This window comes from Bos mutus, chromosome 1 (genome assembly GCF_027580195.1).
Source record: "Bos mutus isolate GX-2022 chromosome 1, NWIPB_WYAK_1.1, whole genome shotgun sequence".
NCBI classification, from domain to species: domain Eukaryota; kingdom Metazoa; phylum Chordata; class Mammalia; order Artiodactyla; family Bovidae; genus Bos; species Bos mutus.
The window spans coordinates 25,063,768-25,080,514 of NC_091617.1; the positions used below are offsets into that span (position 1 = coordinate 25,063,768).

The 16,747-nt window shown below is 33.0% G+C and overlaps 1 protein-coding gene across 1 annotated transcript in view; it reads right to left on the reverse strand.

Moving 5' to 3' along the window:
- ROBO1 (roundabout guidance receptor 1) overlaps nucleotides 1–16,747 on the reverse strand; it is a 1,293,158-nt gene that overhangs the window by 79,651 nt on the left and 1,196,760 nt on the right. The window contains exons 9-10 of the mRNA XM_070367810.1: nucleotides 5,351–5,475; nucleotides 2,832–3,003 (exon numbers count right to left, since the gene is read on the reverse strand). Coding sequence (XP_070223911.1) covers nucleotides 2,832–3,003; nucleotides 5,351–5,475 — 297 coding nt within the window. The remainder of the gene's footprint in view (nucleotides 1–2,831; nucleotides 3,004–5,350; nucleotides 5,476–16,747) is intronic.

Consider the following 16,747-nt stretch of genomic DNA (forward strand, 5'->3'; position numbering starts at 1 on the left):
ATGGCTTGTAGACTTTTTATTTAGTGAGTGTCTACCATGTGTCAGACCTTGGTGGATACTGTGTATGTATGACAGAATATTCCCTCAATTGGAAGACTCGGATTGTTAAGATGTTAATCCTCCTTAAATTGTTCAATAATTAAAGTGGAATTAAAATTAAAATTCTGATTTTTTTGTCTGCCTAGGATATTAGGATATGTATGTATATCTGTGTGTGTGTATGTGTGTATTATGTGTATGGAAATTGACCAGTTTTTAAAAATTTATTAAAAAATGAAGAAGGCCTGTAACAGCCAACCTAAAACAAGAAAAACAAAGTTGGAGACTTTACCAGTTTGTAAGGTTTACTATAAAGCTATAATAATTAAGATCACATATACTGGCATAAATAACTGGAATATAACAGAAAAAACAGAAGTAGGTTACTACATTTATGGGGGCTTCCCTCATAGCTTAGTTGGTAAAGAATCCCCCTGCGATGCAGGAGACTCCGGTTCGTTTCCTGGGTTGGGAAGATCCACTGGAGAAGGGATAGGCTACCCACTCCAGTATTCCTGGGCTTCCCTTGTGACTCAGCTGGTAAAGAATCTGTCTGCAATGCGGGAGACCTGGGTTTGATCCCTGGGTTGGGGACATCTGCTGGAAAAAGGAAAGGCTACCCACTCCAGTATTCTGGCCTGGAGAATTCCATGGACTATACAGTCCATGTAGTCACAAAGAGTCAGACACGACTGAGTGACTTTCACTTTCACTACATTTATGTTCATTTGAATTATGATTACCATGCCAGTGAAATTCACCGGGGAAAGGGCTGCCTTTTCAGTAACTGATGCTGAAATATTTAGGATCCATATAAGGGCAGAAAGGCAAATTTGACCCTTATTTTATACCATAAACAAAGATTAATTAAAGATTAACAACTTAAATCTCAAACATACAGACAATAACGATTCCAGACAAAAACAGGTGAATATCCTCATGATCTTAAGGTAGACTAGGGAACTAAAAGGACAAAGCACAGGAGAAAAAATAAGACATTGGTTCTCATTAGAATTAATTTTTTAAGCCCTAAAATCATCATTAAGCAAATGACTGGGAATAAATATTTATAATACATGTATCAGACAAAGATATATCCAGACTACATGGGAAAATGAAAAAAAAAAGAGAGAGAGAGAAATGAGTAGAGTATATGCATCCATGAAAAGGCAAACCAGGATAACTGAGTACATATGCCCACCCATAGTCGTCTACAGAAACATTTAGCTTTATCAATAAAAGTCCTGAATTGAAAATAACCCATCAATAGAAGAGCACAAACATAAACATAAATAAAGTGTAAGCTACAATGGAATACTATACAGCAACAAAAAGAGTGCATACATATTTCTTTTATGTATATATACATATGTATATACAAGTACTCTCCAGTTTTTGAAAGTTCATTATGAGCCAGTTTGCTTTTATGAGGGCTTCCCTGATGGTTCAGTTGGTAGAGAACCCACCTGCAATGCAGGAGACTCCAGTTTGATTCCTGGGTTGGGAAGATCTGCTGGAGAAGGGATAGGCTACCCATTCCAGTATTCTTGGGCTTCCCTTGTGGCTCAGCTAGTAAGGAAGCTGCCTGCAAGCCGGGAGACCTGGTTTTGATCCCTGGGTTGGGAAGATCTCCTGGAGAAGGGAAAGGCTACCTACTCCAGTATTCTGGCCTATAGAATTCCATGGACTGTATAGTCCATGGGGTCGCAGAGTCAGACATGACTGAGTAACTTTCACTTTTTTGCTTTTATGAAAGACCTATATTAATACAGGGCTTCCTAGGTGGCTCAGTGGTAAAGAATCCTCCTGCCAATGCAGGAGATGTGGGCTTGTTCCCTGGGTCGAGAAGATCCTAGAAAGGGAAATGGCAATGTACTCCCAGTACTCTTGCCTGGGAAATCCCATGGACAGAGAAGCCTGGCAGGCTATAGTCCATGGAGTCACGAAGAGTCTGACATGACTGAGCATGCAGGCATGCACATTAGTGTATTTGCTCACTAACTGAAATAAATCTGAAGTGGATTTTCAGTTTTATGAAAACAAACAATTATTTCCTCACTTTATGCCACTTCTACTTATATTTCTGTTTCACAGGAATGCTCTATTTTCAAAGAGCAGAGGAAATCTGTTTGTATATACTTTTTATATATTTATATGCTTACTTATATTTCCTTTCCTTCTTACTGCTCTCCATCTTATGGTTTGGAGATTTTCTCTATTGTTATTCAGTCTCGAAGTTATGTCCAACTCTTCAACCCCATTGACCACAGCACATCAGGCTTCCCTGTCCTTCACTATCTCCAGGAGTTTGCTCAAATTCAGATTTCTCTACTACTGCATCTTTATATTTGGCATTAATTAATCATGCTTAGAAGAGTTGATAAACAGAACAAAAACTTGGTCATCTTGAGTTGTGAGAAGGATCTGTCAACAATTCATCTTATCTTCATGATTTGGAAGAAAGAAAAAGGATGATGTTTTATACCAAGAGATTTTAAAATAATTTTTTATTTTTCAAAACATGGACACAGTCCTGTGTATAAGTATTCAGTGTAAACTTTCCTTGTATAATTGTCATGCTTTTATGAATCGAATTTGATGTAAGAAATTTCATATAGCCTAGTTAAAATAAAAATGATTTTACATTTAATCACTTTAATCTTTATCCTTTTAGCCTTATATCAAATTTACTGTAAGAAAGGATACAAAGTTGAAAATAAGTGTGCTTACTGGCATTCTCTTTAGACACTAAGCCAAACTTTGCCATTTTGAAATAAAATGCTCTACTTTACCATCGGTAACTTCCAAATATGCTTTTGTGATGATACTTCCGGCAACATTCAAAGTCTGGCAGATATAATAACCAACATCAGATCGCTGGACATTAGTAATAGTGAGGTCACCAGTCTGGGAGACTGAAAAACGGCTGGATGACTGTGGTGGCTGATATGAGAAAAGCAGATTCTAGAACCCAGAATTTGGGAGGAAAGAATAATAGGTTAATTGCTAGTTTCCAACATGTTTTTATGTTTTATATAAGCAGATACATAAATAGCAGCAGCAGCACATAAATATTTATACATATACAAACATATGTATGAAAATAAACTAAATATTCTCTATCACATACCCACATAGACAGAGGTACACACACACATACAGATGCACAAAGTTTAATCATCTAAACTTAAATGGGGTTATTTGAAAATTTAAACAAATTCTAAATATTGATATATGCCTTTATAATTTCAATGTCAAACAATACTATTTATAAAAGAATATGAGATACTATTAGAGTTAAATGTTTTACATATTTCAGTAAACAGACTCAAAAGTTTTGTTTCACATAGATGTGACTATTAGAATTCTAAACATTAAATCTTTTAATATATAAACAACATTAAAATTTAAACACATTCCAACAAATTAAGTTTATCATTTTGGTACCATCACAAGAATCTCTGTTACGTGTCCATTATAAAAGTTCTGTAATCTCTATCAAATTGTCAAGTTTCTTATTTTTCTGGTTAAATGGTGAACATACCTATTGTAGATTTTAAATTCAAATACTGAATTTAAGAATTCATAATGGAATTTTATTTCTGTAGAAAGTTATCTTAAAAACAAACTCTAGACAATATGTGATGTTACTTGGTGGTACAAATTTCTCTCTTTGAATCTAAATATCTTGCTCATTGGAAGGAGTGTATATTTCATGGAAAGTAACATTTAGTATCATTCTTTTTCATGAAATAAATAATATCAACATTTCTTCTAATCAAATAAATTTGCTACTTTTTAAAAATTTTAGGTGCCTTTTAACATGCATCACTTACAAAAGCTTAACTACTAGTGTATGATATGTATTCAATAACAAAATATTAAGAAATAGTGAGTTATTAAATCAAACCAAATCAAATAAAAAATTATTTCCAATGTGATATAGACATTAGATGACAATGAATGATCTATTTAAATAACTAAATGGATCATCTAAATATTATTCTACTAAGAAGATCTGCTAGTGGATTTACTCTTATTGATACACAGATATTCATGTATAATATACTTTCAATTCCTCCTGTTCTACTAAAATATTTTTTCTCGTCTTTAATTTTGTCAGCTAATTATGTCCTTTGAAGCCCAGTGAAATGTGTTAGAACCAACCAAGATATCAGTACTCAAATAATAGCCCCCATACCATAATCAAGTTGATATTTGCTACCAAAATGAAAATAAAAGTTAACTTGATGGCACGGTGTACAAATTATTAGTGAGTATAGTCAGTAAATTACCTCCATGTAATTTTTATGAACATAGTAGAAGATCAGAAGACAACACACTCAAGATTGATTTAAACAAAAAATAAAAGAGGTTAGGAATAATATTATTAAAAATGAATGAGAATAATTTTCACAAGTATCAGAAACATGTAAAGGAAGATGTGTCCATTTATTGAAGAACTCAAGTCACTAAGCGATAAGAAAATGTATTTTTAAAACTATTTTTAAAGTTTCCTATTATTTTTAAAGTGAAAGTGTTTCAAAATAAGCTGAAGTCTCTTTAATAAGAGACTTTTAATAAGACTTTAATAAGCTCTTTAATAAGCTGAAGTCCAAAAGGAAACTTAATTTTTAAGAACACATATCTCTATATTCTAGCTTCACTGTAAATAGAAAATTCTGGTTTATAAAAAGGTATAGAGAGTAGGACTTGATAGCAAAAGTGATCACATGTTACAGTTTTCAAAGAATTAAAATATACTGAATTACATCCAACATAACATCTATGCTAAAGAGACTTTCACATAGTTTGATGAATCTTTAATTGATAGATATATGATAGATAAAACATAAAGAAGCCAAGAATATACTTCAGATTCCTAGTGCTTTCAGAGAAATTGCACTGACATCATTATCTTTGTTTTAAATGTGTGCAAATCTATTTTAAAATATAAGTACAATTATCTGAATAAGAAAAGTTAAAACTAACTGAATAAACTTGAGAAAAAACTAGTTTTTTTTTAATGTGGCTGAATTGAAAATAAAGGAAATAAATTGGAAAATGGAAATAAATTGGGAATAAATTTTCATGATTAAACAATTACTATTCTATATACCACCTGGTGTACCAAAACTAGGCAGGAAAAATCTGAGAATTAAAATTCTGTTTTACCGTTGAAATATTCAGGTCACTCAGAGATGTCTCAGTTCTCTTAAAGCAACAGCTATGTGACTAAATCATTTGTTGCTTTTTCTTATCTACATGGCATTTCACCTGTGCTGACTGAAATATTAGAACAAGGTCATACCTGACTCCCCTCTCTCCTCCAGAAGATAGCTGGTTGGGGATTTCCTGTTGCCTCACACTGGAAAGTGACCGTTCGTCCCAAGGCAACCACCTGGTCACGGGGTTTCACAACAAAATGTGGAGGTTCTGAAGGAGATGAAACAGATTACCCTGAATCAAAAGCATGCAGTCACTGTCCTAATTGAGACAATCTGCTGATATTCCAAGTGCTGCCATTAATTTATATCACTTGTTACATACTATCTAGATATACATAATGCATCAATTTTCACCCTTAATTCAATTGAAGCTAAATTGTTAACTGCATATTTATAGAGTAGAATCTGGGTAGTTTTGTAAAGACATTTTTTTTTAATTACTTGATCTTCTAAGATGGACTTCAATGTTAAAAAGACTTCTTGAGCTACAATTTGACCCTTTACATTCAACATACACTCGACATTTGAATGAACAAACATTTCTCCTCATTTAGAGCTGCTTAAAGGTGTATGGACATTAATCTTACACACAAGAACCTCCTGATGTAGGCAGGTCCTAAAATTACTTTAACTGAAAAGCTCCTGAAAGGCTACTATGGAAAGTATAACCATTTAAAATCTTCAGTCCAATTACTTGAATGGAAATGAATTTAAAGTACTGGTGGAGTCAAATGCCTCTTTCATTTACATAGGCAAGGGCATGTTCAAACAGAATATATATGGAAATGAGGGCAAATTGGAAACATCTGCTCATCCTGACATTATAAATACTGCCAGCTTTGTCCAAACTGTTTGATTTATACAGCCTTAAATGGCCACTTCATCCAGCAGTAAATAGAGTGTCAGAAAATTGTGTCAGTTACACTGAGAGCAGTGGCAGCTGAAAACATTAGGTGTGCTGATGGAGTCACTGGCTTAAAAAAAAAAAAGTTTGTTTTGGGCTGTGCTTTATGCTTGGAAAAAAATGTGCACTGAATCTAAGTCTTTCTACCTACTGTTTACACTTTTCAAATTCATTTCTTATCAGTTGTCTAAAATGCTTAATTATTCTCATTTCTTGTTTCAGTTCAAATTGAAGTGAATGTTTCAAATCAGAAACATTTACAGTTTATACAGCATAATCCACTTTTTAAGACTGTTCCATTATTTCTAAACTTTTCCTTAAAAATACGCTTATGTCGGTCACTTAGGATAAGCTCTTAAAGTGAATATGAACCAAAAGTATACCCAGATTATGTTCACATACCAGTCTGCTCACAAGAATATGACTTCTTTGTTAATGAAGGTGAGGATTCGAAATGGTACTGTTTTCTCTTGCTAAATATTTTTTGGTCAATTGCATCTGGGACATCTATACAAGTATTTATAATATCTAAAATATAAAGTTTATAAAATTTACAAAATATAAACTTTCTACATTTGTGTGTATACAGGTGTGTAAAGTGAAATATAAAACCTCTTTTAAAAAGAAAATGCATATGTAAAACAGCTTGCATGGTCACCAAACTGAAGAAAGCAATTATATTTCCTAACTTTTAGATGAGTGCGCTTTCTCCTATACTCCCCTTTTATTTTTAATTGAGGTTTAGTAGAAATTATACCATTTGACTAGAAAATTACAGGAGACCTGAAAAATCAGGGCAAATGCCTTCAAATATCCTATAACTTACATGGAAGAAAATACAACGTTAGGAGAATAAGTTTAGCTCAATTTGGTAATACTGAAGTTCTAGCTTATAATTTTTTTAAAAAACTCTGATTGTAATTGAGTGGTTTACTCATGACTTTGGTAAACACCATCATTATCCAGGTATAATAACAGGCGTGTGCATCATGGCCTGGGGATTTTCCTCCACACACATCCATACAGGAGCATTTGATTCCTTAGTAAAGGGTTAGAATAATTGACATAGAAATTAGACCGGAAATTGAAAGGACTAAGACTGGATAATAAGCTAAATCCAGAAAAGAGTTTGGTTTGTTTCAATGAAAGAAAACCAAATGATTAATTAAATGAATGGGAGAATATGACTTTCCAATATATGCAGGGAATTTGAGTAGGAAAATATAAATGTTCAAATCACTCAGACAAGTAAAAACTTCGGGTGGTCTCTTTTCTAAATCCCAGCAGCATGTCTAATAACATGTGCCAGAATCCATGTTTCTTTTATAAAATGCCAGCTCGCCTGAAACCTCAAAGACGTGGGAACAAGGAATACAAACCCTTACACTAACTGCATTTATCCTGCAGCAACCCTTCCACACAGGGCATTTGCCTGGAAATGAATATACTATATCTTATAGGCATATTCTTCAGCCAAGAACAACAATGACACCAGCTAGAAGGCATGTCTCAGACAAAATCCTTTTCTACATGTATGTTAGATATTAGATGTAGACATATCTTAAGAAAAAATTTAAATGGATTAAATATGCCTCTATCTATCTTCTATCATCATTACCTATATTTAGATTGAGAAAGTAGATTACCATGTGCATCGAATTGATGTTTATAATAAAATGCTGGGATATTTTTCAAAGGCTACAAAATTTAAATTCACTATAAAAATAGATAAACATGTTATTAATGTCACATATGTGCAGTGTTGGAAATAAAATTAGAAAAGCAAAGAAAAAAAGAAAATCTACTGATAATGCAGCCATACATATTGGACTGTGTAGTTCTAAAATATTCTCCTACAATATCACCTAAATGACTATTTAACGGTATAAATATTAAGTTACCTTAATTACTTAACTAATCAATTGTCTTTAAATCTAGATTCTAATTTCCACTATTAAACACACTGGTGAAGTTAACATTCTTTTCAATTTTATTCAAGTTGATTTCAACTGAAACTCTCCTCCCAAACCTCACAAACACTGAGTTTTAACAACCTTGCCAAACTTAGAATCTCCTAATTGGCACTTTTATATTAGTGAGATTAAACATTTATTTTCACATTACTTTGTAATTAATATCTCATTTATTGTGGATATTGTGTTCCTGTGCTTAGTTTTTTGATTTCTAGGGACTAATGATAGACTAGTTTTATCCATTTCTCAGAAACATTTTTATATATATATATATATTTTCATTTATTAAAGTTTTTTTCTAATGTAGTTGGGCATATTTGTTGTTCAGTCAATATAATTATATAATAGAGATCACATAATACCTAATAAATTATATTATATAAATGTTTACTTCACTTTCATCCTTCACTTTTGCTTTCATTAAATTTGAATCAACTATAGTTTTGCACATATGGAAAGCTTTTTTTCCCAAACAGTTTATTATTGCATTACCATTATTGAACAATTCATCTTCCTATCTGTGTTAGTATGAAATGACATCTTTAGAATATTTGTATAGATTTTTAATTTAAAACATAGATTTTTCTTAGGGTCAAAATTATTACATGGAACACCATACAGAAATATCCAAAGATGGTGCTCTAGCATCCTGAAAGTGTGTGACTGGACGCCTTCCCCAAAATATTGATTAGTGAAAGTATTCAAAAAATTTTATTTACATGACAACAGATCTTTATTATAGCAAATTTTGATACATTTTAAACACATCACGTGGTTATTTCTTACATATGAAACGAATCTGACACATAGAAACAAAAATGAGTGCAAATAGCCTTAAGTGCAAGGTTATTCACTTATAGGACTTTCAATGACTATTACTGAACAACAGTTAACCTCAGACAGATATGGATGAATTCATAAACATATTTTAGATCTCCCAAACACAAATTCTCCTCTGGGCACCTATTTTGTTCATTGTTTACCTCATGAGATATAAACTGAAATGTTACTTAAGCAAAAGATAAAATCCTACTTCTTGTTTTATCACTCATTTAAAAAAGAGGAAAAAAATAAAAGGATGCAGATCACACATCATTTAATAAGATAAAATTAGCAACCCCATTACCTTTCACTCTTTGTCACAGTTACCCATACTTCCTGCAGACTTTATTCTGTGCAGTCTGTCTTTGTGGCCAATGACAAGTGAAACATGGAGGCTGATTGGTTGAAGGACATGGAAGGGTATGGATGGAAAAGGGCAAGAGAAGTTCCAGTCACAATGACACGATGATTAGAAGATGGCCAATAAAATGTCAACTTACCAGACCCAACTAAAACAAAACAAAAAAGAAAACATGGAATAAATAAAAATAAAGAAACTGAAAATGAAACAGAAAAAGTAGTAAGATTTGACTTAACCAATGATCTTTTCTTTTAAATAAAAAGAACACATTAATATTTGGATACATGGCTCATACTATCCATGAATGAATTATATTTGCTAGCATTTCTATATCATCATGAATCATTTAAGAAAAATAGAAATGAATCTTAAAATATCTACTTTTATTAAATGGCAGAGCTACAATGAATAATAGCTATAAAAGTATAAAACACTTTTCAATGACTTTACATTGTGCTACCAGATGACAGGATCAGATAACTATAAATGTAATGGGTTTAAAAGAAAAAAATACTATAAATCTTTACTGCTAATGCCACATAAGAGTAGAAATCAAACATCTTAATCAAAGATAAAGTGTTAAATCCTATAACTCCACCATCAAATTAATTTTTAAATGGTTCATGCTGCCAATGATATTCTATTAAACCCATTCTTCTCATACTTGAATAAGCATTAGAATCACCCTTAGATCTGGTTAATATACAGGTTATGATTATATAGGTCAGGACTATGACAAGGGATTCTGCAGAACCCAGGTGTTGCTGGTCATGACCATCGGCTGAGTAGTGTCATTAATAAAAAGTGTTACATTTGTATCCTTGCATATTTTTCGATGAGAAAACAGGAAAAAACATAAACACATTATGAAAACAGAAAACTTAATAACACTAGTAAAGTTAGAGTCACATTACCTGTTTTCAGGGCTGAAACACTGAATATTTTAACATAGGAAGCTTGAGTAATACATATTTAAAATACTGGAAAGCAATTGTTTTGCTCATTTAGAAACAAAGGTAATTACTGTCAAATGCAGAGCCTTTTCATAATAGCCCAGTAGATACCCACAATACATTTTACTCAAATAAATAATGCCCATGTCTTCAGCAAGTCACAATTAATTAGACTTGATTGCATTTCTGTGCCTTTGATAAATGAACTATTCTAAGCACTGCTACTGTGAAATGGTAGTTTTAAAAAAGAAGTGTTCTCCTGTTCTCTCTATTGTTACCACATCTGCAAAGTTGAAAGGTAATTCAGAAATACACTTTTAACTCACACGTTCTCTTTAGTGTGAGTGAAATAGATTGTTTTTATTTTTTACGCTAAAGTAAAATCTCTAATTTTTCATTCATGCAGGCAAGAAAAGTTTAAAAAAATCTCATTTACTCAGGCATAATGTTTATCATAGCATCAAACACGCCATCCAGATTTAAAAACACACACAGAGAAGATGGGGCTTGTTTAAATTCTCAAAAGCTTCAAGATGCTGTCTTTTAAATGACAGAAAGAAATATTCAGAAACTACAAGAAAGGAAACCTGATAACTACAGCAACATAACTTAGCTTTGAGAAAACACAAAGTCATAAAATTATCTTTTGGGTAATCTCTGAAAATAAATTTGATTAGACTAATACAGTTAAAATCAAGCCTTTTTGAAAGTCAGGATTTCAGAGAATGATTCATCAATAAGTTTCTAGTCATGTATTTTCAGTAATTTAAAATTCCTTAAACAGTTTCAAAAATATTTAACATGTTAGAAACCAAAAAAATCACTGGGAATTAGTTCATTTAAAATTTTAAAAGGCACTTTTCCCTTGCTTGTAGGCTTTACCAGCTGAACTGCAGTTGAATCTTTTAATTAAAATCCAGTGTGTTTAAGAATGTCCGGCTAGTGTGCTTGCATATAACATCAATGGAAATTGATAACTGTAAAATATTTCAAAGTCTGTTAAGGACCTTAAAACTTATCTAAGACAACATCTAACACAGAAGCTCCTAAAACATCAGAGGTTTTTGAGAGGACTCTATCTTGAATGATCTTTTAAGCTTTTAACAACCATGACTATCAGGAAGTGAGTCGTCTTATCTAAATGAAAACCTGCCGGACACAATTTCATTTGTTCTAGTTTCAGCAAACAAATAAATGCCATTTAGATCCTCCACATAAAATCCTTTTACTCATTGAGAATAAATGACAGAAATGTCTTTAAATCTTTAAGTTTTTCACTGATTGCCCCTTTCTTCATATTTCTCGCAGTCAGGATGGAGGATATTTTTTTTCCCCTATACAGAAAGCAGAGACCTTCTACACAACAGGCAGTGCCCATTATTGTTGAGTTAGATTAGTTCAGAAAGAATCAGAAAAAAATGGGTCTTTTGGATCCTGTTCATTCATTATCCTCTAATGCCCCTGGTTTATGAGCAACTTGTTTCCCACCCTCTACAGAACTCTTCTCAACTTCTTTTTCTGCTTTAAAGGCTGGGAGCACCTCTATCCCAATCCCTTTCCTCTTAAGAAAGAGGAAAAGCCTGTCTCTGTATCTCTAATAAAACAATAAAAGGTTAGCTCTGGAAGTAACCTTAGAATTTATCAGTCTAAGAAATTAAATTGTTAAAAATAACTTCTTCAAGGTTACAGATGCCTAACTGAAGACAGTCTTCCAGGTTTCTTGACTAAATCCAAGTCTGTAAAAATTCTTCTACTAGTTAATCAGTTTGGGGAGAATGATATGCAATAGGACAAATAATCTATTTCATTTTACATAAACTGTTTAACCTAAAATCCTTACTACCTATGCATGAAAGCAATTTTAAAGTATTCCTTATGATATTAAAATTCTTTAAAGAATATTCAGCTATAGTTTGAAAAAGACATGGGAAAGTAACAGGTGAGAAGAAAAGAGACTTAAAGCCTTGTAAAAAGTTCACCTTTGGGGGAAAAAAAGTAATCATTTCTTAAGGGTAAATCAACTTTAAATCAATTCTTATCTTGAAGTGACATTTTATGTCAATAGGCATTGAAAAAATAATACACTTTTGAAGATGAGGACAAATAATATTTTGACAAAAATACTCAGGGTAAATGTGCCAAATAGGAAGTTAAAATAACTTTACAAAATAAATACATATTTTTAAGAGGAAAAAACCTTACTAATTTTTGTCTTTTAACGTTTCAACATTGTGCAGATTATAATCCATCTTCAGGAACAGATTGAAATTTCTTTACATTGTAGGGAGTTTGGAAAGGGGTGAAGGATTGGAGAATTTGCCCTAAATCCGAGTTTGTATATGAAACATAGTGTTTTCACCTAGATTTTATTTTCTTGAGGTTGGGTGCAGGAGGAAGAGGAGTTAAGCAAAATCTAAAATACACACACATACACACACACACACACACACACATTTATATAATATAATTATAAAATTCTGGTACCCTTTTGATTCAAAAGGAGAAATGGGATAGCACTCTAAAATATTTGGAGATATACAAATTACATACTTGAGTAACAGTTTTTAGAAAATGAACTGTTTAAAATGGTATAGGGAATTTAGCCTTTCTCTCTCCCATTCTCCCATGCCCTCCTCCCCTACACACAAATACATATACACATGATAATAGAGTAAAAGATTTTCTTCCTCTTTTGAATGGGTCACCAAAAAACTCCAGATTATTTAATTAGTCTGAACTCTTCTGTATTCTAAGAATGTACACTATTCAGACAATAATCTTTTGGTATAAATAAGAGAAGAAGCTAAGAGCGAAGACACAAAAATGAAGGAAGCAAAGAATGAAGCAAGGGAGGTGGGGAGGAAAGGAGAAATAAAAGACTCATTTCTTCTATCTGCTTGTCATATTCAGGAGACATGAGCCAGAAAGATGATAAATGTTTGAAAAAATTACACAGAAGCCAGAGGAAGAGGCCTTTTTTTGGTCTGAGAAAACAAGTCAGCTGGACAGATACTTAAGACATCTTCAGATTATGTCTAATAAATACAGGGACCAGCCAATCTTTATAACTACTTAGGCCAGAAGAGAAGAAGATAATGGGCCTAAATAATAGCATGGATACTTAGGAAAAGTAGAGAAAAGAAGCAGTTAACAGTAAAGGTCACTGAACCATGAATTGGTTGCCAACTGTGATGTCTCTAGAGGTCTTTAAATATGGGATTTATTTCCATTTGGCCACAACAGCTTAGCAATATAACCCTGTCTGGTAAAGAAATAGAGTAGTTGACTCTTAAAGTGCTTTCTACACTGTGATTTTAAGACTATGGAAATTCAGAGGTAAAGCAGGACAATAGATATACCCCTCTGCCTCCAATATGTTTCCTTTAATTATGTACATACAAATGGATACCCTACTAGAAAATGTCCTGGGAAATATTCTTTTTAGTTAACATTACCTAAAGTTGCTGAGGTACTTTAAACACATATCTCATAATATAAATCCAGTTGATATCAGAAAATTGCAAGAAATTAAAATATTTGCAAGTTTAGCACAAAGGTAAAGTTACAATTTGGATATTTTCATATTGAAATCTTTATTTTTGAAGCATAATGGCAAAAATTTTGAATTTGTACTTATGAATTAGATAAAGTATCCAGATTCTTCATTGTCAGCAATGGGTCATACAATTATTTTCATTATTAGTAGCTAAACAGTAGTGAATCCCTAAAATGATGTGATTTTTCTCATTCTCATACATTGTGCTTTTTGAACAGCAAGGTTCAATGAACAAATATTACAGACTGGAATTGTAAATATCACATTCCAGAAGAATATGAATAAAGTAGTGAGTTATAAGATTTTTTTGAGAAGAAATACATTTGAATAAAATAGAAGAACACTCAAATATTTAAGCACTGAAGCTATCTGCAGTTGAATTGACAAAACCCAGTCACTGTTACACCAGAGAAATTATATGCATAGATACTCATGAATGATATTATCTCTAACAATTAAAAACTCTCAAGATATGTTAATATGAGATATGATTTCTTTTTAGGGAAAAGACTGAGTTTAACATAAAAGCCTGTCATTATGTCTTTCAAGTCTTCAGGCATACAAAATAGAGTGACTAAGAAGGACATTTTTAGAATATATTTAATTGGTACATAAAATACCATGAACTTTTCCCCTCCACTTAACTATCTCACTTTATTCTTTAGGACAGTAGCTCCAGAAACAATTCTGATTGTCACAGCTGAAGTGGGGGTGCTTTGGGCGTCTACAAGGCAGAGGTCAGAGATGCTGATAAATATTCTATAACACACAAGAAAGCTTCCCATAACAAAGCATGATCCAACCCAAAATGCCAATAGAACCATGACTGAAAACTTTGCTATCCGCACAAAATATTTTGCACTATGCCTGATACACAAAATACCTTGCACTATGCCAGAAAAAGTTAATAAACTCCTTATTCCCTTCTATTTCTAAAAATGTCCCCACTGTACCCCAAAACAGTTATTAAATGGTGAAACTTGTTATTTGCCTGCTAAAGAGTCTGAAACTGAAATGCAGGTATCCAGCAATCTATGACGATGTGTATGCCACCTGACATAGGATCTCAGGATCGTTTTTTGGTGGTATCGGTATCAGTTCAGTCGCTCAGTCGCTTCCGACTCTTTGCGACCCCTGGACCGCAGCACGCCAGGCCTCCCTGTCCATCACCAACTCCCAGAGTTTACCCAAGCTCATGTCTATTAAGTTGGTGATGCATCCAGCCATTTCATCCTCTGTCATCCCCTTCTCCTCCTGCCTTCAATCTTTCCCAGCATCAAGGTCTTTTCAAATGAGGGAGTTCTTCGCATCAGGTGGTCAAAGTATTGGAGTTTCAGTTTCAACATCAGTCCTTCCAATGAACACTCAGGACTGCTGGCTTCCTTTAGGATGGACTGGTTGGATCTCCTTGCAATTTTGGTGGTAACAGTCCCTAAATCAATTTAGAAAGCCAGAAACCTAGATCTTTCTTTTTTTCTTCCTTGAGATGTACAATTCATTACCAAATTCCATAGCTTTTACTTCATAACTATTTCTCCATTCCATCCACCTCTTTCTAACTCTATTACCACCACCTTGGGCAAGTTATGCAACAGCAATCACCGGAAATAATGCCTTGCTTTTTTCCCATTCCAACCTCACAAAGCAACCAGAATGCTTAAAAACTAAACTAATCTTATTATAGCACATTTAGCGCAAAAGCCTTCAATAGGGTCTCATTGCTCTTAGAGCAAAATCCCTAACATGGCCTTGCTAAGTAATTCTTTGGTGTTTTCTCATATTCCTTCCCTCCCCCACCTTTCTTACTTAGCTATGTAGGTCTTCTTCTCATTCTTGAGTGACCTTTGCTCCTTATTACTTCTGGTCCTGTTTATGCTATACCCTGAGATCCTCCTATTTTAAATTCCTACTCATCTCAGCCCTTAGCTAAAACAAACAAACAAAAAAATATTTCTTCAAGGAGCTACCTTAAATTTGATACTAAATCTTATCAGAATGCTATGTTCTCACAGAGACCTAAACTTTTCTTCTAGAGCATTTAACTATAGTCTTAAACTATAAATTTGTAATTATTCTATAGATGTCTATTTCTTAAAATAGTCTGTAAGTTCTATGAGGGCAAGTATTTAATTATTTTGTTTTCCATCATTTCTCTAAAACTTATCGAGTTGAGGACACTATTTACATTGCATTCAAATATCTGTTGAAAGAGTGAACAAATGACAATAATGTCCCCAGTTGAAGGCACTTTCTTCCACCCATACCTTTAAAAATCCACTTTTTAAATTCTGCTGATACTATAGATATTTGTGTATATCTCTCTTTATCAATAAGCTCCATAAAAGCAGGCTTACTATCTATGCACTCACTGTGTCTTGTGTATTGTTTTATACACAGAAGGTGCTCTGAAATTTGTTTAGTTGAAAATCTGGGACCCTTATCTTCAAATAGCATAAGTCATGGAGGGTCAGCATTAAAGTACTTGATGGCATAATAATAAAACTACTCAACTGACAGTTAAATAACTTTGGATCAGATTCTCTGCAAAATTAATCAGATATATCCTGCATAAATCACATAACCTTTTACGTCTCAATTTAATGAAGATCCATCAACGTTAGGTAACTATGTGTCAGATCATACACTAGAAACCTTCCCAGCAACTCCGTACAAGAGTTCAATATGCCAATTTTGTAGAGGGAGAAATATGAAGGTTAAGTAATTTTCTTAAAATCATGTATCAGGTAAGACACGGAAGATTGGCACTCAGGTCTGTCCAGCTCTTTTAATTCTTGCTGTTTTTGGAATACTGCATGACTTGTTTGTTTAAATTTAAAAAAAATGTTAAACCTTCATTTCAGTTGCTCAGTCGTATCTGACTCTGCGACCCCAAGGACTGCAGCACGCCAGG